The sequence below is a fragment of the Periplaneta americana genome, chromosome 6, assembly GCF_040183065.1.
Source record: "Periplaneta americana isolate PAMFEO1 chromosome 6, P.americana_PAMFEO1_priV1, whole genome shotgun sequence".
In the NCBI taxonomy this organism is placed as follows: Eukaryota; Metazoa; Arthropoda; class Insecta; order Blattodea; family Blattidae; genus Periplaneta; species Periplaneta americana.
Genome location: NC_091122.1, coordinates 98,697,097 through 98,719,982, shown reverse-complemented (window position 1 = coordinate 98,719,982; position 22,886 = coordinate 98,697,097). Strand labels below are relative to the sequence as shown.

Below are 22,886 nucleotides of genomic sequence, written 5' to 3'. Positions count from 1 at the left end.
TAAACAGTAAGGAAAAAGAATAAAAGAAGCATAAAAACCGTCGGCTGTCTATGACATAATGTCTGTAAATACAAAACTTGTTATCCCATACGAATTTCATACGGGATACCTGGCAACCCTAATTATGTGTACTTTCATGGTAATTTAATTTCATGAGGTTGTCGTAAGTAAGGTTGATTCCTTATCATCTGCTGAAGCTGAATGCATAGCATTAGGAAAAACTCTAACAGAAGTAATATGGCTGAGTAGGGTAGTTAAAGATTTTGATGAGGCTGTGGAAAGTCCTATTATACAGTGCTCAAAGAAATTGTTGCATTTTATTTTATTGCAAACTTATAAAGAAATACGCAAATCTATTTTTGTGCCTCTCAAAAAAATATTGTAAATTTCTTCTTAAGTTTGCAATAAACCATTACGCAACAATTTTTGTTTTTTGACAGAAAACAAAATGCATATCTCATATTTCATAAGTTTGCAATAAAATAGTATACAAGAATTTCTTTAAGATATATAAAGATAATAGAAGTTCCATTCTCCTGATAAAAAATGAAAAGAGGACTAGAAGAGCAAAACAATGTAGACAAAATATTTTGTGAGAGATGTAAACAATAAACTTGTTGGACTTGTTTATAGAAGTACAGAATATGGTTGCAGATATAACTAAACCAATAGGCAAGTTGAGATGAGGTGTAATTTTGTGTTACTTAGGTGCTATCAAAGGAACTTTTAATTTTGTTTACTTAGTTCTCTTGTTTACGGCAGTAGTGTCAGAGTTGTAAGCTCCGAAACCGGTTGTGGTGCTAGAGACATCCAGTCGGAGCGTGAACTTGCTTATGTCTGTGGAAGCACCGGAGCACGCAACGAGTTATAGTGGAGCGCTCCGCTCCGTTTAGGCTGTGTCTGACAACGCTGGTTTACGGAAATCATGTATTTAATATTATGGAATAAAAACTGTATATCAGTACTCTTTGAAGATTTAACAATCATTCCTAAGTAGACTGTTCTGTAGCATCAGGTCTGTAGCAGCCCACTGAGACTGAAATAAACATAGATGATCTAATCTGCCCTGGGTCTATTCTATTTCATCTTCGAGTTCAAAACCGATTTTCATAGACGACCAAGTAATAGCAAGAATCTGAACGCAAGAGTGTAGTACATTTTAAAAAATCTGCATCTAAACATAGGTACACAATCACAAAATGTGGCTTTACTATTTCGACAAAAGCTGTTGTTGTTTTCTAATGCCAGGCATTTGGCAATAAAGTCATTTGACCTCTTGCACTCCAATATTTTAAATGGCAAGTTGTAGCCACTTTAAGTAAACACCATATTTTAACGTTTTGGTGGCTACTTCATCCACACAACTCCCAGAATGTCTGTAGGACCACACGTGCTGTTGGTCGATGGGTCTACTAGACCTAGTTGGGAGATCTTGTTGATCACTAGCATTCCCTCCTTAAGCCACTGGAGGACGATGTTAGTGCCATAGCAGGTCAAGACTAGGAACAGAAAAGTAGAAAGGATAGAAAGGAAAGTGAAATGAACCCCTAGGCCTCGAATGCTCTAATACTGTCAGGGTCGAAGAAAGTAAGAGTTCAGTCAGAGGACTGGATAGGAAAGGGTAAAGAGGGAATTAGGTATTGAATAGAGGAAAATTATACCAAATTCGGTCATTAACTCATCAAGCTGACCAGTGCTAATTGATGAGTAGCCCCTCCCTTTAGTTCAGCTTGTAAAATTATGCTTACTAACAGCTGCACCATGGGAAGGTAGGGATGGGACATTGGGTATTTGTCCAGGTTGGTTCCTTAAAGCCTTCAATGGGAAAGATTAATGGCTCTCCCCCTGTATTCGACAAATACCCTTTTGCACCCCTACAGCAAAAGTAAATAGGGTACATGGGTTTCACATGTCATAATTACCATAAGCTCGACTTCTCCGTCAGTGACACTGGAGGCCCCCTGAGATCTGTCTGTGAGCACTGAAAACTCCATGTTTGCATCCCTCAGTGCAACCCTCGACGTTACAGGATAGTAATTTCCTGCTACTGGCTCATTTATCTTCACAGACCAGGTTGGTCTATAGTTGCGTCTTCTTTGCAGCATCTCTCGTCCGTTGGAATCCGTGTAGAAGAGTTCTTTAGTTTGCATGTTCGATGAGAAACGAGTTATCACTTCTTTCCCCACACCATCACTGAAATGAAATGTTTATTTTCGAGTTGTTGATGCCATTATGTTCTATTCTCACTCCTTTCACAATATATTCCATTGGCGTGGAGTGTTGAAAACTTTGATGAAAAAACAAACATAAACAATACCGATCTATGTGTATGATATTCGTTGTATAAAATAACAGCCTTTAATAAGCAAGAACTTAGCTAGACTCAGTCAGCTCTAAGTTACTTTTTTTAAATTGTATTATTGTATCAGCAGAACCAATACACCTAGGTTTGAAAGACAATGGAATGTCAGATTTATTTGTGAAAGAAGCCACTACTATTTTAGCTGAGTCCCATGCACAACACCACTGAATAAAAAACTGAAGTTAGTACCACAACACTTTTCTAACACACAAAGAAAAAGAATGGTGTTACGAAGATAACATAATTTTTTCATTACCGGTATGTGTTGTTCATGTTCCACGATAATCTAGGTTTACTTATTTTAAAATGTTGCCCATGATCTCGTTTATAATTATTTTCTTGATTTATCTTAAAAAATTAAACATAATATACCTAAATGAAATCATTTACTGTGCGTCTTACTGAAAAAAGTAATTATTTTTGTGTGCTGCACACAAAGACATCTTTTATAATAAAAAATTAAGATGTGTGACTTCATTTACGAATTGTGAGGTTAAGTGGATGTATGTAACCAGTTTTTACAAATTCACATAAAATAGCTATTCGGATATTGTAGGTAATAATTATTTATAATATTATTTTTCTATTTGTTAAAATTAGCAATTAAAAGAGAGAAAAAAATGAGAAAATATCAATGATTTATAATGAGAGTAGGTACTTCTTATAGTGACCAGCAGTGTAGTGAAATCAAACTCCTATAGAGGAAACTGTAAAACTAATTACTAATTCTGTAAACATTTGCCTACCCATAACAAGAGAGAGTTATACTAGTGACTGCCAGTGACAGTGCATGCAGAATAGTACATTATGCAACGAGCCTATAATGGTAGTAATTAAGACGCAAGTATGACTGTTTATGAAATGAGCGCAAGCGAGTTTCATAATTTTCATACAAGCGTCTTAATTACCATTGTAGGCAAGTTTCATACGACTTTTTATACTCGACCATATTTCTAACTTGAAAGAATTGAAAATTAGGTCATTTTATGGTTATGTGCGAACTGACCTGAATTGTGCGCAGGTGCGAAAGTATTGATTTTTTCCGAGGCCGAATGTCATTGACCTTGGCACAGAATAAGAATGAACATTAGTCTGATATAACCTGGAAATTGATTTAGAATTGAAAAACGAGATGACAAATTGAATTTATTTGAATATTATTTACAATTAACACTAATTATTATAGTAACAGAACATAACCTTCTGCGACAGTATTGAATTTCCAGCCTCTGTGACTTTTCACTAATTGTCTGTCGATTGCATATCCGAGAATAATCGATATAACGGTACAAAGCTGACTTGTGATTGGCTGAAGACCTGTACTTTAATGAGTAGGTGTACTTTAATGACATGCATTAAAGGACTGCTACCAGGTGTATAATTACTACATTTCGGCATGGTCGAGCATAAAGATAATATCAATAGTTAGTATGTTATTTGAACTTACTCATTAATGATGGAAGTTAAATCTCATCCTTCTGTTTTTCTTGCTGCAAAATGTATCACTCTTGAATTAAAGTCACGCGTGTTTATAATTAAACTTTCTTCAACAGACAGTATGGGGAATGCAGGTCATCAATCTAGGATCACGGTATTCCTTAGAAATTGTTTGATGTGTTTTAACTATGAGAAACACCGTCCACTTTCTAAACTCGCCATTGCAATTGTCACTTATTCGATGGAGCATTGCTACTTCATGAAATGCCTTTTGCAAATTATTGTATTTGTATTGAAAAACTTGATCAGTGGTACTGCACCACCGATTTTGTAAAAGTCTCTTTTACAGAACTACAAGCTCTGTTCTGAATCTATTCTTGATAATCCATTTTGAAACTTGCATACACTACTTTTAACACTTGAATATAAGTAATTTATTAACTAGCGGACTTACTCGTGTTAATTATGTAAGTCTGTGCGGCTTACAGCTGTTTCGGTGCTTCATCACACCATCTTCAGAACCTACTAGATCTTGGCGTCATCTCGAACTTCTCTGCCTGTTACGTGGGTGCGTTTGATTGTTGAAAGGTGTTGAAAAATGGAGTCAAATAGTATGTGTGTACTGAAATTGATCTGTGTGTTGAGAATTTGATCGGGGTGTGTTTTAGTGTGTTTGTATATTTCGTATTGTTCTAGTGCGTTGAGTTTTTGGTTCTTGGGTTGCACGTGTAGGATTTCCAGGTATGTTTTGTATGCATTTGTGTTATGTTTGTTTTTCATGTAATGTAGGTGTTTGATGTTGTTCTGTATGTGTAGTTTCTGTGCTTGGGTTTTAGTTTTTTGAGCTATGTGTGATGTGTTTTTTATGTGTATTTGTGCGTATTTTGGTGTGATCTGCTGGTTTAAACATATGTGATTGAATCGGATGTTGTGTGAGGCTTTGATAGTCTTAATACGCGTTGACCTGTATTTGTGTACTAACTTAGTTGACTTGTAGAGTTGTCTTGATAATCCATTTTGAATCTTGCATACACTACTTTTAACACTTGAATATAAGTAATTGATTAACTAGCGGACTTACTCATGTTAATTATGTAAGTCTGTATTCTTGTTCAACAATGAGAATACGCAACTGCCAGCATAATATGTTTACTCATACACGTGGTATTGCTTTGCTCTAGCCGTAAAGTGAAGTCTCTATTTTCTACACTGAAGTGAAGTCCTCTGTCTTCCTGCATAACATTACGAGAATGAGACATTTCTAGATTCTTATAACACTTTATAAGGAATGCTTGATTCTCTTAAATGATATTTACACACTTTGATTTAAAAATCCACATCAATAATGAAGATGTAGGGGTGTCTTCCACACACATCTAATGATGAAAGGTGTTGTGGAGATCGGGCAAAAAAAAAACGCTGAGAGTACAGAAGAACACCCTTGCAGACTGATTATGAGAGGCAGTTTTTTCCATAATAAGGTGAAACAGATAGACATAGCAATGTACTTCGCGTATGTTGAGAAAATGCTCTTATAATCTTATACACAATTAACTGAATCACGATTTACTGGTGCACCATCAAATAAGTGAGCAATAATTTCATTAGGTTCTATGTTAAAAAACATTTACCCGTAATTCTCTCAAAATGCATTCTGAAATATCATCAGCATTATGCCCTTCTGTTGAAAAAAATTGAAGGATTTTTTTTGGAAAAAAAAAAATAGTCCAAAACATAAATTCTCAGGAGAAACAAAAAACTATCTGGCATGAGTGTTGTTGATACTTCAAGTATGAAATTCACCATGCCATTTCTTAAGGTGTTATAGAAACTTGAGAAAACTGAAGTACATCTATAACTTAAATTGCCCCATAGAAATACATGTGTAAATGTAGGTAACTATGAACAATGGTTGTTTTAAGAAAAAATACTCTGTTGTGGCTGAAGTGTGCCTCTCCTTTAATCTTCCTTTTCTTTATTATATCCTGTTTCTTCTCCTTTCGTTGCTTATGTTTCTTCCATGAGGTTATTTCTGCACCTAAAGATGACACAACAATTCACATGCCAAAGTATTTTTCTCTGAGGTGACTTTTCCGCATATGTAAGAAGCAGTAGTGCGAATCTACTACAGTTTAAAATTGTATGGATAAATGTCTCAAGGTGTTATTCATTTATAGTGTTCTGCCCAAGGACAAACCCAGCATTCTTCAGTCTTTCCTATTTTCTGCCTTCCTCTTAGTCTCTGCATATGATCCATATATCTTAATGTCTCTATCATCTAATATCTTCTTCTTCCTCAAACTCTTCTTCCATTCACCATTCCTTTCAAAGCATTCTTCAGAAGGCAGTTTTTTCTCAACTAGTAACCACAAGGTGATATGAATGGGGTATTTGTAAATACTACCATCGTCCTGGCTGGACAATGACTGTTTTCACAAAAAAGTCTTGGGAGTAAGGTTGTTTTATGAAATTCACTGAAAATTTCCACATCCTATAACATAAGATTTTTTTTCCCCCTAACAACTAATTCAGTAGATGGCCGTTACAATACACTCACCATATGCTTAATATTTCAATTTGCATTTTTTTTTTACTATGGCTCTTTTTTCAAAAAACCCTTCAATTCCAAAACCCTTAATGAAAATTACGTTTTAACTTATATCAGAAAATAATTGCAAGTTGCAGCTGATTGTAATTACTCCCACATATTTCGCTTTAGGCACTTCTTTTCTAACAATGTCTTGGCACATTTCAAGCATGCACTTCAATAATAAAATTAATTTAGAAATGTGCTTTGATACTGTGCTGTTTTGCAAATGTTCCTTCACAACACCGTTCATGTCACTCACTAAATCACTTAAGCCAAGGAATATCCCAGGATTTTCTCACTGATCACTCTTGTCGTATCTCTTACACACCAACTCAATAAATGTCCTCCAATACTTAATACAGTCAATCACTTTGCATAACATCTAGTGGGTTTTTTCTACTGATCATTACGAGTAATTATGTTTGTGAATAGAATAGCAATAGACTCGACTAAACAGTACAGCAATATTAATAATACCACCAGCACTATAATCTAACACATTGAGATAATTGTTATTTTCAGCGTGCTTCCTTATATGTTTCTTAATACAATAAAATTTTGTTTATACGTTTCTAACTTGTACGTTTTTTTTTTTCTCAAGTCCCGGCAAAATTCCTATAGGCTACTCTCCATGTTAATTTATTTCAGTTATAAGTTTTTCGTTTATACATTCTTTTTCTTCACATATACAGTTGCGCTCAAAAGTATTTTGTACTAGAGATTTTCCGTTGGCAGAACTGCATACCTCAAAAGTAAACGTAAGAAGGTGGACTGCTGATTCAGAAGACAGACCACTGCACACTGATCTGTGTATTTGTGCTCTGAGCTGGAAGGTATTTCTGTTGTAAATAGACATTCATTCTGCATTAGCTCATAAGTATCTTGTAGTGTTGTAAATATAACATAAATTCTTGTTATTGACTTGTAATTAAGTTTGATTTCTGTATTCTTTTGCAGCAATGCCGAAAACTATAGAATATTCTGTTGAGTTCGGAAAGGTTGTATTAAATGTCCTTAATAAGTGTCGAACCTAGTCTTACGTTTCAAAAGGGTTCAGAATATCTCAACAGTTTGTATGTGTGTGGTACCACCTTCAGAAGAAACGAGGGAATGTAGAAAATAATACTCGATGTGGTCGGCCTTGGAAGACTACAGAGAAGGAAGACGGAATCATCCATAGGAAATCAGTAGCTGATCCTAGAAAATCAGCTCGAACAATACGGGATGATCTAGAAAAAAAATCATGTATCTCTCGCCATTGTACGGCCAATGACTCCAGTCAAGTGCCACTGCACTGAATAATAATAATAATAAAAAAAAACATCCATGTATCTACTGTGAAACATCACTTAGCAGCTGCAGATCTGCATGACAGGCGACCTTCTCGAAAACCACTGGTCAGTCAGAAGAATAGGAAGGACAGACTTGAATTTGCAAAGTAGTATGCAACATGGTCCAAAGTCCTCTGGAGTGATGACAGCAAGTTCAGTATGTTATCATTAGATGGGATCCAGTATGTTTGATGACCAACCAACAAGAGGAACGACAAAAGGTACCAAGTACCCACTTTGAAACATGGTGGAGAGAGCATCATAGTTCGGGGTTGTTTCCCTCGAACTGATGTTGGTCTTCTGGTTGAGATTGATGGGATAATGGATCAATTCAAGTACGGAAGCATTCTGTAAGATCATTTGATACCTTATGCAAGACGGATTATGCTACGTAAATGGACATTTCAGCATGATATTGATTCAAAGTACACCTCTGGGCATATCCAGAATATACTGAAGAAAAAGAAGGTGGTTCTATTGGATTGACCTAGCCAAATTCCGGATCTTCATCTAATAGAGCATTTTTAGAAAGTGTTGGATGAACATGTTTGTAAACGAACCTACATCAATAAAAAGGAATTCTTCAAAGTATTGGATGAAGAATGGAGGAAAATTCCGCAGGCAACCTTGGCTATTCTTGTTGACTCCGTGCCATCGAGATGTGCTGCAGTACCGGTAGTAAAAGCAAAGGGCTATGCTACAAAATATTAAGTCTGAAGCTCATACACAATAATATTTTCCTTATTTTTATTTTTTTTTCCTATCTACAAAATACTTTTGAGCCTGTACAAATGTTAAATTATATTTCATTTCTGATAAAACATTAAGACTTGTATGAAATATGAGATTAAATAATTTAGAATAAATAACAACACTTAGTTATATGATTTGTTTTATTAAAATTATCAGGTGTTTATTTTTTTTTCAGACTGTCATGTCCCTACAAAATACTTTTGAGCGCTACTGTACGATCATATTTTAAACCCCAGAAGTTATGAAACTTCATTTATAAGTTCTAATTCAATTTTGCTCGAAATTAAGTTTATTGCGAAAATGTAAGACGCGAAAATACCATACGTATTTACTCGAATATAATATGGCATTGAATAAATTACGCACACCAATTTTTTATCCTAAAATCTATAAAAAAATACTGGCAAATATAATACACACCTGTGATACCACTCTAGATTAAAATTATATTATCAAGACAGGTTATAAAGGCACCCTTATCTCTGACTATATATCACATCCATCCTCATTTGCAGTATTAGAACTGAAACTTCCGATCAACAGGTCTGAGTTGGTGTCAGAACATTGACAATAACTAACTTCATGTCACTCTTTTATCAATTATTGGTAAATTCTTTTGGTTTAATTAAAGTAGGGTTCCTATTTTATTTTATTTGAAAATAGGGACATTTGAAAAATACCCCACTAAAAAAATGGGATTTTTGTAAATAAAAAAAAAAAAAAAAGGAGCAGAACACACAAAAAAGAAAAAAATCTCATCATTATTAACTAATTAAAGTTTAATTGTTAAAATATTAAACTGAAGTACCTACTACTGAACTACTTGTATTTTATTTTCATCACAGCATAGTAATTTTTATGCATCTTTTCTCACATACAGATATTATGTTGAACATTCTGCTGAAGTAGATGCACAGTCATTTTTATCTGCTGAATTAGATGCACGGTCATTTTTATCTGCTGAAGTAGATGCACAGTCATTTTTATCTGCTGAAGTAGATGCACAGTCATTTGTATCTGCTGAAGTAGATGCATGGTCATTTTTTTCTGCTGAAGTAGATTCAAAGTGAATATTATACTTACACGAACTGTGTATTTGTTCAACATTACATTGAAAAATTCAACACACGTTAACTTACTAAAATTATTTTTACCATAATTAATGCTGTAGTATGTCTTCAGTATTCGGTAGGATACACACATGTAAAACCCTTTTTGAGATAGAGAAAAAGCGGAACATTTTCCCATCCCAAAAAATGTTTTTGGGACGGTGGGACTTTTTGTAAAAAAAAACAGGACTGTCCCGGGTAAAATGGGACAAATGGGATCCCTAAATTAAAGACGTGAAATTGTTTAAGTTGTATACCGTACATAAAATCTCAGAATAAAAAAAAACATCACAAGTCGTTCTTGTAGATAAATATATTATACGTATTAATAATGATTTCTGTCAAAAATGGACAAGAAATTACGAATGAAAAGTGTGCAAAAGACGAGAAACAGGAACTCTCAGTGACCGTTTCTGTTACTTGTTTCCCATCATGGCTCGTAACATAAATATAAATAGAGTGTTAAGTTAAATTTGTTCGAGTCTGAATGCGTGCAAGTATAATATGCCAAAAAATGTAACCCACACCCCAGTTTTCAAAACAAAATTTTGTCAAAAAAGTGCGTACTACAGCGTAAATACGATACAATATGTATTCATTGTTAAGATATGGACCACTTCGAAATTCCAGGATATTCAAAGCTGTCTTCACATGTGCTAACTTTAGTAAATCAGTTATGCGGTAAAGGGTCAATCAATTCAGAGAAGAAAGAGAAAATGCGAGTATGTGAAGAGGGAAGAGAGAGAACATTTTAACAATGAGGATCTGGCACCAAAACTCTGACCGCACAGAATAATACCCTAACATCTCTTCAAACTGCGAATATTTTGACAGTAGACTCAATCTGATATGACGAGAAGGATGCTGATTGTGTTTTAGTGATTGTAATGCTGATGAAGATGGCCATGAAAATAGTGATGTTCTTGTTTGTGATGAGTGGGAGCAGTTGGGAGATCGGGGTTCATTTGATGACTATGTGGATGTGGATATAAAATAAACATTATCACAAATGAAGGCATGACAATCTCCGAAATTGTTGAAGACATCCAGCAGGAGTTTTACAAGGAAGATGACGATGGTGTAGACCATGGGCGACAAAAAGTCATGATAGCGCCTACTCACTTGAGTACCAGTAGCATTGCTTAGGTACATGATCTGGGAGGAAAGGTTGAAACGGAATAGCAGAAGGTAAGGTAACTACAATAGTGGTGGATTATTAATACTCTAAAATTCATCGGTAAGTTATTGTATATTCATGATGTACAAAATCAAAATTAATTAATTATTGGTGTTTCAGTAGTATGATAATCATTATACCAGGCCTGTCTAAAATGTATCTGACCTTAAATTTTCCCGCGCAAAGTAGTGATTCTAAGGCAGCACCACTGTGCATGGTGGAAGGAGGAATCGTAATGCGCATGCTGAATTTTTTCACCGCATTCGCTTGTGCCAGTCACTGGCTGGTGGTCGCCAAGTAAGGTGCTGTTCTAAGTGTTAGTCGGATTTAGTTTTCTCGCAAGATGACTGAACGAATTGAGCAAAGATACTGCATCAAATTTTGTCAAAAGCTTGGTGATTCTCAAAGTCAAACAATTCGTAAGATTCAGCAGGTGTTTGGGGAAGATGCGATGGGTGTAACACAAATTAAGGAGTGTTCAACCGATTCAAAGATGGCCGCACATCAGCGGAGAGTGAGCAGCGTTGTGGCAGGTCCCAAACTGCTCGGAGTGCAGCTGTTGTTGAAAGGGTGCGAAATTTGGTCATGGCAGATCGTCATTTGACCATGCGGGGGATTGCCGAAGAGGTTGGAGTGAGTAAAGATTCTGCACATGCAATTTTGCGTGATGATTTGAACATGAACCGAGTGGCTGCGAAAATCGTGCCCAAGTTGTTGTCCCCGGAACAAAAAGACCTCCGTCGTGACGTTGCACAGGACCTTCTGGACACCGCCAACACTGATCCTGGGTTTCTGAACACCGTGATAACTGGAGATGAGTCATGGGTGTACGGGTACGACCCAGAAACAAAAAGACAGTCGTCGCAATGGAAGCATCCCAAGTCTCCAAGGCCGAAGAAAGCGTGGCAGGTGCGAAGCAAAATCAAGGTGATGCTGACTGTTTTCTTTGATGTCCGTGGAATTGTGCATCACGAATACGCACCAGAAGGACAAACGGTGACAAAGGAGTACTATCACGAAGTTCTCCGGCGACTCCGTGATGCAGTTCAGCGCAAAAGACCAGACATGTGGACGGCGAACAACTGGCACTTGCATCATGACAACGCCCCCGCACATTCATCCCAATTGATCCACACTTTCTTGGCCAAACATGGAATTACGACCGTTCGCCAACCTCCCTACTCTCCAGACCTGGCTCCTTGCGACTTCTGGTTGTTTCCAAAATTGAAGACACCACTGAAAGGATCCCGTTTTGAGAGTAGAGAAGAGATAATGCGGAACGCGACGACGGAGCTGAACACCATTCCAAAAGAAGACTTCCAGAGGTGTTTCCGGCAGTGGAAGGATTGGTGGGCTAAGTGTGTGCAAGCACAAGGGGCATACTTTGAAGGGGATTAGGGTCCCAACCCCGTCAGGTATTTGAAATATTTTTTCTGGCTAAAGGTCGGATACTTTTTAGACAGGCCTCGTAAGTCATTAAAAATGATCAAAATAAGTTACAAGTAAAGAATTATAAATAATTAAGACTTCCAAATTAATTCAAATTAAATGCATAATCGTCATTACTCCAATGTAAAACTATAGCACTTTTTTTTTTTTTACATCTGTAAGTTGAATTGTAACAAAACAAAAGCTGTTAAAATTAGCCCTCTTCAGCTTCACGTACTTTTTCAAGTAATACTGAATTGAAATCAGGAGTTATGTTTCACATTGCCAATTGTAACTGATCATAAAGATGTCTTTCAATCATGCAGGTCCTACATTTTTATTTCACAGATTTCTTTCGCGAGAACTGCTCAGATATATGTAGTTCCAAACATGGCTTCCACAAAACTGGCGAAAGATCAAAACTTTTTGTATTTGTTATATTATAAAGCATTTTATATTGTTGCCAGCACTGTAGAAAAATTCTTCTTCTCACTCTAAATTAAATCTTCTTTTTTTTAGAGGTTAAAGGTTTTGACATAGACATACTTCTGATGAGCTTCATTGCTGTCACTATGTTCGTGTTCTAGTGATAGTAAACAAGGGATGATGCATACCCGAGCTTCACGGGGATGGAGAAGGGTTGAGGGGAAGTTACACTGCAGGTTGCATAGCGACTGTAGAGTAAGTAGCGAATCACGTAATGGACAACTGATGGTATAGACAATGAGCCAGCCTCCTACTATCTTGTGTCCTTTAATGACACTGTCACGGCCGGAAACAGTGAAATGTTTTGTAACACAGCATGATGTAGCTGAACAATCTGTGGGTATGATTTATTCCTTAGGAGCAAACAAAAGCAAGCAGTTCAAAATAACTGACCTTTTTTTGTAAAAAAAAAACTCACATGTTATTAATAAAATTATTAATGCTATTTCAGATGTAATTAAATGCCATTTCAATTATACGTTTTTCTCACTTTGTCACAGTTTATAGTGATTCGTTCGTCAGATGAGGACGTCAAGCCTGGTGTCCCCCTTGGTGCTATTTATCACGAGCAGGCTATGTGCTAGTACCTGGTTTCCTCTTCTCCATTCTTCATCAACATCATCCTCACCCATTCTCTAAACCACATTTACACAGATACTCACCCTAGTACACGATATAACTCTGCACAGATACACATCATGCAAGTGTGGTCCACCAAAGTAGTGTGCAACTTGAAAGGTCACAGTCCCAATATGCGGAACCCAAATCACATAAGTGAAGTAGGCACTGCATACACATATGTTTTTTCCTTCAAATTCCTATAAAAACGTTTTACTCATATCCAAGATCACTAACTCCTGTTATAGATCAAGCATCATTTCCCCCCCCTCCCCAAAAGTAAACAATGAAAATAAAGCTGCATTTTTCAAATCACAACCACAAATCCAAGATTCTTCTTTATATAACTTCTTGTTGAAGTGGCGTGAGTAAGTTTGGACTTTCAGGAAAAAAATACTCTTTCATAGGTTTTGTTCTACAGATATTTGAATGATATGGAAGAAACTAGAGTTATAACAATTTACTTACTGAATCGGAATGGGACCAACCATCCACTCCATTTCACTGAAAGGCTCCTTTGCTTTGTAGAAACGTACAGACTCGCTCACCCAGTCAGCAAATGTCAAATGCACCTCATCCACTAGTTCACCTGTTGCAAGATGCAGTCATGAAAAATTGTCATATAGGCTATTTCTGAAAACTCGTAATTGTTGATTCACTTTTTATGTCGAAACAATGCTTGTATGTTGCTACATCCAAATATTGACATTAACGCTAACTTTGAAAGATATACCGGTACCTATGTTTATTTTCTCCATTTGGATCTCATAGTGTGTCTCTCTTAGGAAAGGTAGCATGATGTATTTGCTTCCACTGCTACCGTATTAAAGATGAGGATTACTATAAATCTATAAAGTGTGATACTAGTAAATGGTGAAGTTGCAGGAAAACTAGAATATTACGATGAAAAGTACCACATTTTCTTCACCACAAATTCCATTTAGGAATACATTTATGATCACTTTCACGTGTTAAATGTAAACTAAGTTTGTAAATTTCTAGTTGACTAGTTTCAATTTATTAGTAGCCATCTTCAGAACTAGTGAGATCCTTGCTTCTTCCGGTTTCTTCAGTTGTTTTGCAGGAAGGTGCGTTTGTGTTAGATAGTGTGGTGTCAAATAGTGTGTGTGTATTCTGAAATTCAGCAGTGTATTAAGAATTAATTTGTCGTGGGTGTGTTTTTGGGTGTCTGTATATTTCATACTGTTCTAGTGTGTTTAGTTTCTGGTTTTTCGGTTGGATATGTAAAATTTTCATGTCTGTGTCTATGTTCCTGTAGCTGTGGTTGGTGTTTGTGATGTGTTCTGCGTATGTAAATGTGTTGTGTGAGCTGTGTTGTATAGCTGTGATGTGTTCTTTGTAACGTGTTTGAAATGATCTCCCTGTCTGTCTGATGTAGAAGTTGCAGCAGCTATTGCATGTGAGTTCGTATACACCTGTTAGGTTGTATTTGTTTGTTTGTATGTTGAGATGCTTTTGTAGAGTGTTTTTTGTACTGTATGCGATGTTGTAATTTAATTTCCTCAATGAAGATGCGATCTTGTGTATTTTTTTGTTTTCGTATGTTAATGTGATGCATTTTTTGTGTTCTTGTGTTTTTTTGTGTTGTGTTTCTATGTTTCTTATAATTATGTTTCGTTTTTTTATTATGTTGTGGTTATATCCATTTTCTTGTGCTATGTATTTGATGGTATGCATTTCTTCATTGTAGTCTTGCTGGCTCATTAGTATGTTGAGTATGTAGTCTGTGTACCATGGCTTGAAATGCAGCATGTTTGTGTTGGGTTGGGTAATTGGATGTGTTGTGTATGTGTGTGGTTGTTGTGGGTTTGCTGTAGATTTTGAAAGTGTGTTTGTTATCTACTTTTGTTATTGTGATGTCTAGGAAGTTTATGGATGTATTATTTTCGGTTTCTAACGTGTAGTGTAGCTTTGAGTGTACCAGTATTTTGTTTATATTGGTGTAAGTTTTGAATCTGTCTTTTGTTTCCTATATTAGTATGTTGTCTACGTAACTGTGTCAATATATGATGTTGCCTACATATTTATTGTTGTCTTTGTTTAGACTGTATGTTGTTGTTGTTTAGTCAACTGTCCAAAGACAGGTCTGAATCTCACAAGTGATACCAACAAGGCACCACTTATGAGGCAACTAGGCCAGGAGATAATAGGGTAGGATGGCCAGTTCCTTTCCCCTTTGTGTGTATGAATAGTTCCGCTAAAGTGTTGGAAATGGATGTTCCCGTGGGTAAGCAAGACTACAAAGAAGAAATACATACCTACCATCAAATACACAGCACAGGAAAATATATACAACCTCAACATAATAGACAACATAATAAAAAAGACAAAACATAATTACAAGAAACGTAGAAAAACAACACAAAGACAAGAACACAAAAAATACATCACACTAACATATGAAAACAAAAACACATACAAGATCGCATCTTCATTGAGGAAATTAAATTACAACATAGCATACAGAACAAAACACTCTACAAAGCATCTCAACACACAAACAACACAAACAAATGCAACCTGAAGGTGTATACAAACTCACATGCAATAACTGCTGCAACTTCTACATCGGATAGACAGGGAGATCATTTCAAACCCGTTACAAAGAACACATCATAGCTATAACCAAATCACACAACACATCACAAACACCAACCACAGCTACAGCAACATACTGTAGATACAGACATGTAAATTCTACATATCTAAAAACCAGACACTAATTGCACTAGAACAGTACGAAATATATAGACACACAAAAACACACCCACAACAAATCCTCAATACACAACTGAATTTCAGAAGACATACACACCCTATTTGACTCCATACTACCTAACACAAACGCACCTTCCAGCAAAACAACTGAAGAAACCAGAAGATGCAGGGATCTCACTAGTTCTGAAGATGGCTACTACTAAACTGAAACTAGTCAACTAGGAATTTACAAACTTAGTTTACATTTAACACGTGAAAGTGATGGTCATAAACATATTCCTAAGTGATATAGTGTTAAAAGTTGTGTATCAAGATGTACAAATTCCATTTTGACTCACCGGAATTTAAACTCGTCTCTAGCATGAAAAATCAATGTCAGTGTTGGACTCATGTTGCGCTATTGAAGTCTCATATCTACACATTTAATATTTAACTTTCAATGTCGTGAATTATTGCTGAAGCAATGAGACTTCGCAACCTAGACGATGATCAGTGGGAAAATAGACGAAGATGAAGATTAGGAATATAAGGCAACCACTGAAAGTTGGAAAATGTACGGAATTATGCTATGAAATAACAGTTGCATAGAGTCTGCAAATCCATATTCGAATTTTAGTGAGAAATCTTGAGACTCGTCTCTTACAGTGATTGGTTGTGCTGTGCATCACTTGTGGTGTTATTTATGACCAGGGAATTCCGCTAATTCTGAAGTTTTAATGTTGATGCACAGTCTTTATAATAGTGTAAGCAAAATGTAAAAAAGATTCAATTCTAAATACTGGTAATAAATAAATTACTTCGTGATTATCAATAAAAAGTATTCTAAACTAAACTGTCAGTTGCAGCAGTTATACAAAGCATCAGCAAGACAGCAGAATTAGCACCATTAGTTGAAGCGTCGGCTGGAACAACATTATAAGTTACATTTGGTAAAATTTACAGGAGTTGCAAAAATGTGTACGCGTACAATGTTGTTCTTATAGGGCAGCGAACTTTTGGGTGGACAAATTTCACGTACTGCATTGATGGACAGTAGCAAGGTAACATGACATATAACATTATTACACGGAAACACGCCGAATGAAAATTTTGTAACAACGTTGTTCCAGCCGACACTTCAGTTGAATGGCTAGGGTGTCCGTTTTCCACACCAATAATCTGGGTTCGAATCCTGACAGGTTCAAGTAAAATTTGTGATGGACAAAGATGGTGCTTGGTGGTAGATTTCTTTGAGGCATTCCTGTTTCTCCTACCAGCATTTCACTACTGCTCCATTAAACTACACCTTTAAGAGCATTTCTCCTAGATGTGGACACTAGAGTGAATGACACAAAGCCAACTACCCGCCATTGGAAGGAAAATAAAAAAGGTTGAACAATTATGCAATGAAAAAAATTAGTAACGAGTTTGATTATAAACCTCAATTTAACGTCCTTTAAGTATTTACCATGCACCATTAAGGAAGAACTGAGTATTTCAAACAACTTACAGGTATCGAAAAGGCTAACCACACACCAGTGCCCTAGTTTAATATTCAGAAGATCCAGATCATTTACTTCCTTTCTTCTGATTTTCCACAGTTTCTTCAGACAAATGTCTGAAAAATCTATGCTATGATCATTTTTTTGTACTTAATCTTTCTACTTGCTTGTTCATCATCCTATCATTTGCCAATGATGAATAAAAGCTGCATTTAACAACACAATTCATTAAAACTTTTTAAACATCTTAAAATTGGCTCTGAAAAGTTGGAATCTTTCTTATTTACGTTACATTATACAGTCGTCCCAAGAAAAAAATGACCGGACTCTTTGGATCAAAATCAAAGTTTTAATATTAATACATGGTTCACTCGTTGTTTCAATGAAAAATGGGTATGTACCCTCCCAATCGATACTCGATCATCGAGGGTTAATTGGATGTTTATCAGTCACTTGGATGGTCTTAGCTGTCTGTAGTCTAGTGGATAGAACTCTGGTGTGATATGCAGGAGATTCGGGTTCAGTCCCAGCTGTAGAAGTTTTTGTATTGTATAATTTTTCATTCCCTAAGATTCAATTTTTATAAGTTTATATCATTTTCTATTGTATGGTATGCCATAAACACAAGACAGTTTAAGAAAAATTCTAGAACTAAGCTACACTAGCAAAGTCTTTTCAAAGACAGGACGATTTACTGAAATGTCTGTATATATTAAAATGCGTTCTCCTCAAAACCTTGAAAGAACTGGCCTTATGCACTCTTTGCAACCACCAATGAATTATGGCAGCTTATTCAGAATGCCTGCAATGTACTGGCAGAAAGGTCTAATTTAATTTCATATAGGCTTATGGTAGGGATTGCGGGAAGCCATCCAATGCCATGAAAGATGAACTTCCTATTAAAAATGTTTTTTTTTAATTATTTTAAATTATTTTATTTCAATTATAAATTATTATGGTTTTAGTTTGTGTTTTTTGTTGTAAAATAATATTTTCCTTTCAGTTTCCTATATCAATGCCTAAACTGCATGACCTTAATTTTAGAACATACATTACCTAACTTACCTTTAAAAAAATCCATACTGGGAACTCTATGCATGAGTTAGGACAACGTGTAGTAGTTAATACCTTTTCATCATTATGATATGAACCCCACTCTATCTCCACGTGCGAACTTTTTTCATAGTTAAAGGATGCTTAAAGAAATATGAAGTACCAATCTTGGTTCAACTCACCTTTATAGACTACGAATTTTGGTTGTGAGTTAATCAGAATTGCTTCAGAGCCATTTGGCCTGAATATATAAGCCCCAGAAGATCTATTGGCAAACTCTTCGTTGTTTCCAATGTAGCCTTTGTAGTAATAGAAAGACTGACTGACACCGAACTCTGCACCATTTATTGACATGGATTTGAACAGTCCTGTGTTACCATCAAGCAGTGCATTGAAGTCCTGTTGACAGAATAATGAAACAAACAGTTTTATGATGAAAGCAGAAATTCTATATTAAAGGAAAATTTCCTTAATAATTCTTCCAAATCCGCAAATTTTACATCTAAAATCAATCCAAGACAGAATCACTTTACCAAGAAAGAATAAAGGTATAAACCTGATGAACATTATAAATCTCATAAATAAGCATAAAACTGAATTATGGGATGGTGTTGTTAGCAGAAGAAGAGACGATACTAAGGGATATGCAAGTGGAGCCAAATGACAGCTGTGAGCAGTATGGGATGAAGATAAAGACCATGGTTGTCGGAAGAAAAATAAAGAAGGTAAACTCGCGAATTCGAAATGAGACAGTAGAGCAAGTGGACAGTTTCAGATACTTGGAGTGTACTATAAGCAGTAACATGAACAGCTACAAGTAAGTCAAAAGGAGGATAGCAATGGCAAAGGAAGCTTTTAACAGAAAAAGGAGCATCTTTCCGGACTTCCGGAAAAAGAACTAAGGAACAGACTAGTGAAGTGGTTTGTGTGGAGTATGGCATTACATGGGGCAGAAACATGGACATTACGACGAAGTGAAGAGAAACGAATAGAAGCATTTGAAATGTGGATGGAGTGTGTGAAGTGGACAGACAGAATAAGAAATGAAGTTGTGTTGGAAAAAATGGATGAAGAAAGAATGATGCTGAAACTGATCAGGAAGGCAAAAAGGAATTGGTTGGGTTACTGGCTGAGAAGAAACTGCCTAAAAATGAAGACTGCACTGGAAAGTATGGTAAATGGGAGAAGAATTCGGGGCAAAGAAGATATCAGATGATAGACGACATTAAGATATATGGATCATATGCGAAGACAAAGAGGAAGGCAAAAAATAGAAAAGATTGAAGAATGCTGGGTTTGCAGTGAAAGACCTGCCATTTGACAGAACACTATGTATGATTGTATGTATGTATGTATGTATGTATAGTCCAACCATCGGATCTGTGCCCCCGTAAGATATGCGAACTGAACCTTAATTCCTTTTCAGCCTCGGCAATTCATTTCTCTCCCTGTATTCCTATTTCTCTCTTTTCTATCCCTCTCTCTTTCTCTCCCCCACTACTCACAATTTTGAGCCTTCTTGCGGGACAGTTTATTTGCACTTTCAGTCCAGTGTTGTCAACTCAACATGAATACTGTAGCACGGAGTGGTGAAAGAAATATTATTAAGCAAGTAATAGCATTTTGCATAAGTCAATCAGCGTCATTAGACCTACTTAAATTAAATTATGAATAAGTAATAATAATTGACCTTACAGTATTATAAGCAATATTCAAGAGACATGACACTGCTTGACGGAAGTTTGGCAACATCCCTATTCGGCAAGGTTCGTGGCCTACTGTTTGACGTAGTGGGAGAGAAACGGGTGGAATGGGGTGAGTAGAGGCGTTAACTTTTCCAAGAACGACGACAGTGCTGAAGGTCCAACAATATGTATGTATGTATTATGGGAATTAAAAAAAATAATAAAAAAATAAGAAAAATATATAAAAGAAAGAAAGAAAAAAAGGAAAGAAAGAAAAATGAAGCAATCAGAACTGTTACATAAAATTATGTGATAACAACCACGTGTGCTTAAATTTAGTAAACTAAATACACTTCTCACATAAAGAGAAGAAGAAAGGTTTGATAATAAAAAAAAAACTCACAATGGTAAACATCACTACCACCAACACAGTAGTAGTAATAATAATAATAATAATAATAATAATAATAATAATAATATATTTTTATTGTAATACATTGTTTTTTTCATCTATTTCAAACTCACCAAGGTTCCAAGTGTGATATCTTTCCCCATGTGTGCCTTGTATTGCTTAATGCGGTGGATGTGGTTGTTCTTGCTCACATAGTATGAGCGAAATCCCAAGGGAGGAACATCAGCTGCGTAGAATACAAGTGACATTGTTGCAGGACTTACGCGTCCAGGAACCTTTTGCACAGGCTGTGGGATGGGCACCATCTGTATTGGAATGTTTTTGCCAGTAGGGTCCTGCACTGTGTATGATTGCCCAGATACAGGCAGTCGCACAAAGTGCGATACAGGACGACTCAGAGGATTATATACAGTCACCACAAACTGCTTTGAGTTCTCTGATACATCACAGAGACTGATGTTGAGCAGGAGGCATGACTTGAGTGGTGCAGCATCTTCTCTAGTGGGTTTTGGACCTGTGTTCGTGGGTTCTGGATCTGCGCTAGTTCGTTCTGGCTCATCTATTGTAGATTTTTCTGGTTCCTGTGGTGCAGTATCTTCTATGGGAATCTCGGATTTCTTTCCGATCATTTTCCTGCAATAAAAAGATAATAAAAGTTACTCATTTAACGATATTGTTCAAATAGGATTATTCCATAGTTCTGGAAGGGATCTACTGTAATTGAACTGAATCCAGATTATTATAATTATACTATATAATTATAAATATAAAATATTATAAATATAATTATAAATATTATAAATATAATTATAAATATTATAAATATAATTATAAATATTATAAATATAATTATAAATATTATAAATATTATAATTATAATATCTCGGACAAAAGGGAACAAATGTACTACTGAAATTATTTAACCTATCATGGACCTCTACTGTACCTACAGAGTGGGAAAAAAGCAATAATTATCCCTATTCTAAAAAAAGACAAGACAGCTGATCACATAAATAATTACAGACCAATTTCTTTAACAAGTGTCATTGCAAAAACAGCAAAACATATGATTTCAGCGAGGTTAAATTGGTTCTTAGAAAGTAATAACATACTAACAGCAGCACAAACAGGATTCAGACAACACCTATCTACAAAAGAAAATACAATTCAGCTATCCCAAGATGTCAAAGAATCTTTCAACAAAAATCAAGATACGCTATCAGTTTTCATTGATTTTGAAAAAGCATACGATTCAGTATGGAGGTATAATCTACTCGAAAAACTCACAAAACTAGGCATTCAAAACAACATGTTAAACTGGATCACTCACTTCCTTTCCCAGCGTTTCTGTGCTACAAAATACAATGACAGTACTTCCAAATTCCGACAAATAAAAATGGGCCTCCCACAAAGTGCAGTACTGAGTACAACCTTGTTTAACATTTACATCAATGATCTTCCCTCGGCTGTATCAAGCGCAGAAATAAAGACAGTTCTTTTTGCAGACGACATGGTCATGTGGACATCTTCCCCACAAATAGTCAAATCCAAAGCTTCAATGGAAAAGGCTCTGATCCTATTAGAAAAGTGGACTGACAACAATTTGGTGGCCATAAATACTGATAAAACAACATTTGAAATATTTAGCTTGAAGAAAAAAATTCCTAAACTAAATCTACAGTTCAAGAAAACAAACCTGAGTCAAACATATGAAACGAAATATCTAGACACAATTTTTGATTCAAAATTATCTTGGAGAAATCATATTGAAGCAGTAGTAAACAAATCAACGAAAAGACTTTCAATTTTAAAGAGATTAGCTGGAGCAAAGTGGAGTAGTAATCGGCAGACTTTGAACACCACGTACAAAACATTCATCAAGCCAATACTTCTCTACAATGTGGAGGTAATAATTACAGCAAATAATTTTAACCTGAATCGACTAGAAAGGAGTATGCCAAAATCAAGCCCTGCTAATAACTGGTGCAGCAAAATCAACTCCAATCATGGCAATGCAAGCCTTAACCCAGAACCTTCCAATATGTCTAACTCTAGAGGAGCTGGCTCTAACACACCATGAAAAAATGCTACGGTTAACAACAACAAAATGGGAAAAAAGACTGTTACAACCAACCAAGTTGAAAACACAAACAAGTTTCCTGTCCAAAGTCACGGAAATAAAAACAGAACTGAATCACCGTAAATCTAAAGAAAACATTTTAACC

General features: G+C 35.8%; 1 protein-coding gene and 1 long non-coding RNA gene across 3 annotated transcripts in view; one reads left to right on the top strand and one right to left on the bottom strand.

Moving 5' to 3' along the window:
* LOC138701540 (lysosomal alpha-mannosidase-like) overlaps positions 1-22,886 on the bottom strand; it is a 123,784-nt gene that overhangs the window by 10,311 nt on the left and 90,587 nt on the right. For both annotated transcript variants that reach the window (XM_069828539.1, XM_069828538.1), the window contains exons 10-13: positions 20,775-21,294; positions 18,747-18,963; positions 13,760-13,880; positions 1,923-2,193 (exon numbers count right to left, since the gene is read on the bottom strand). In XM_069828539.1, the coding sequence (XP_069684640.1) occupies positions 1,923-2,193; positions 13,760-13,880; positions 18,747-18,963; positions 20,775-21,294 (1,129 nt within the window). The remainder of the gene's footprint in view (positions 1-1,922; positions 2,194-13,759; positions 13,881-18,746; positions 18,964-20,774; positions 21,295-22,886) is intronic.
* Positions 1-22,886, top strand: part of LOC138701541 (uncharacterized) — a 90,824-nt gene that overhangs the window by 20,995 nt on the left and 46,943 nt on the right. The gene's annotated exons all lie outside the window — the stretch shown is intronic.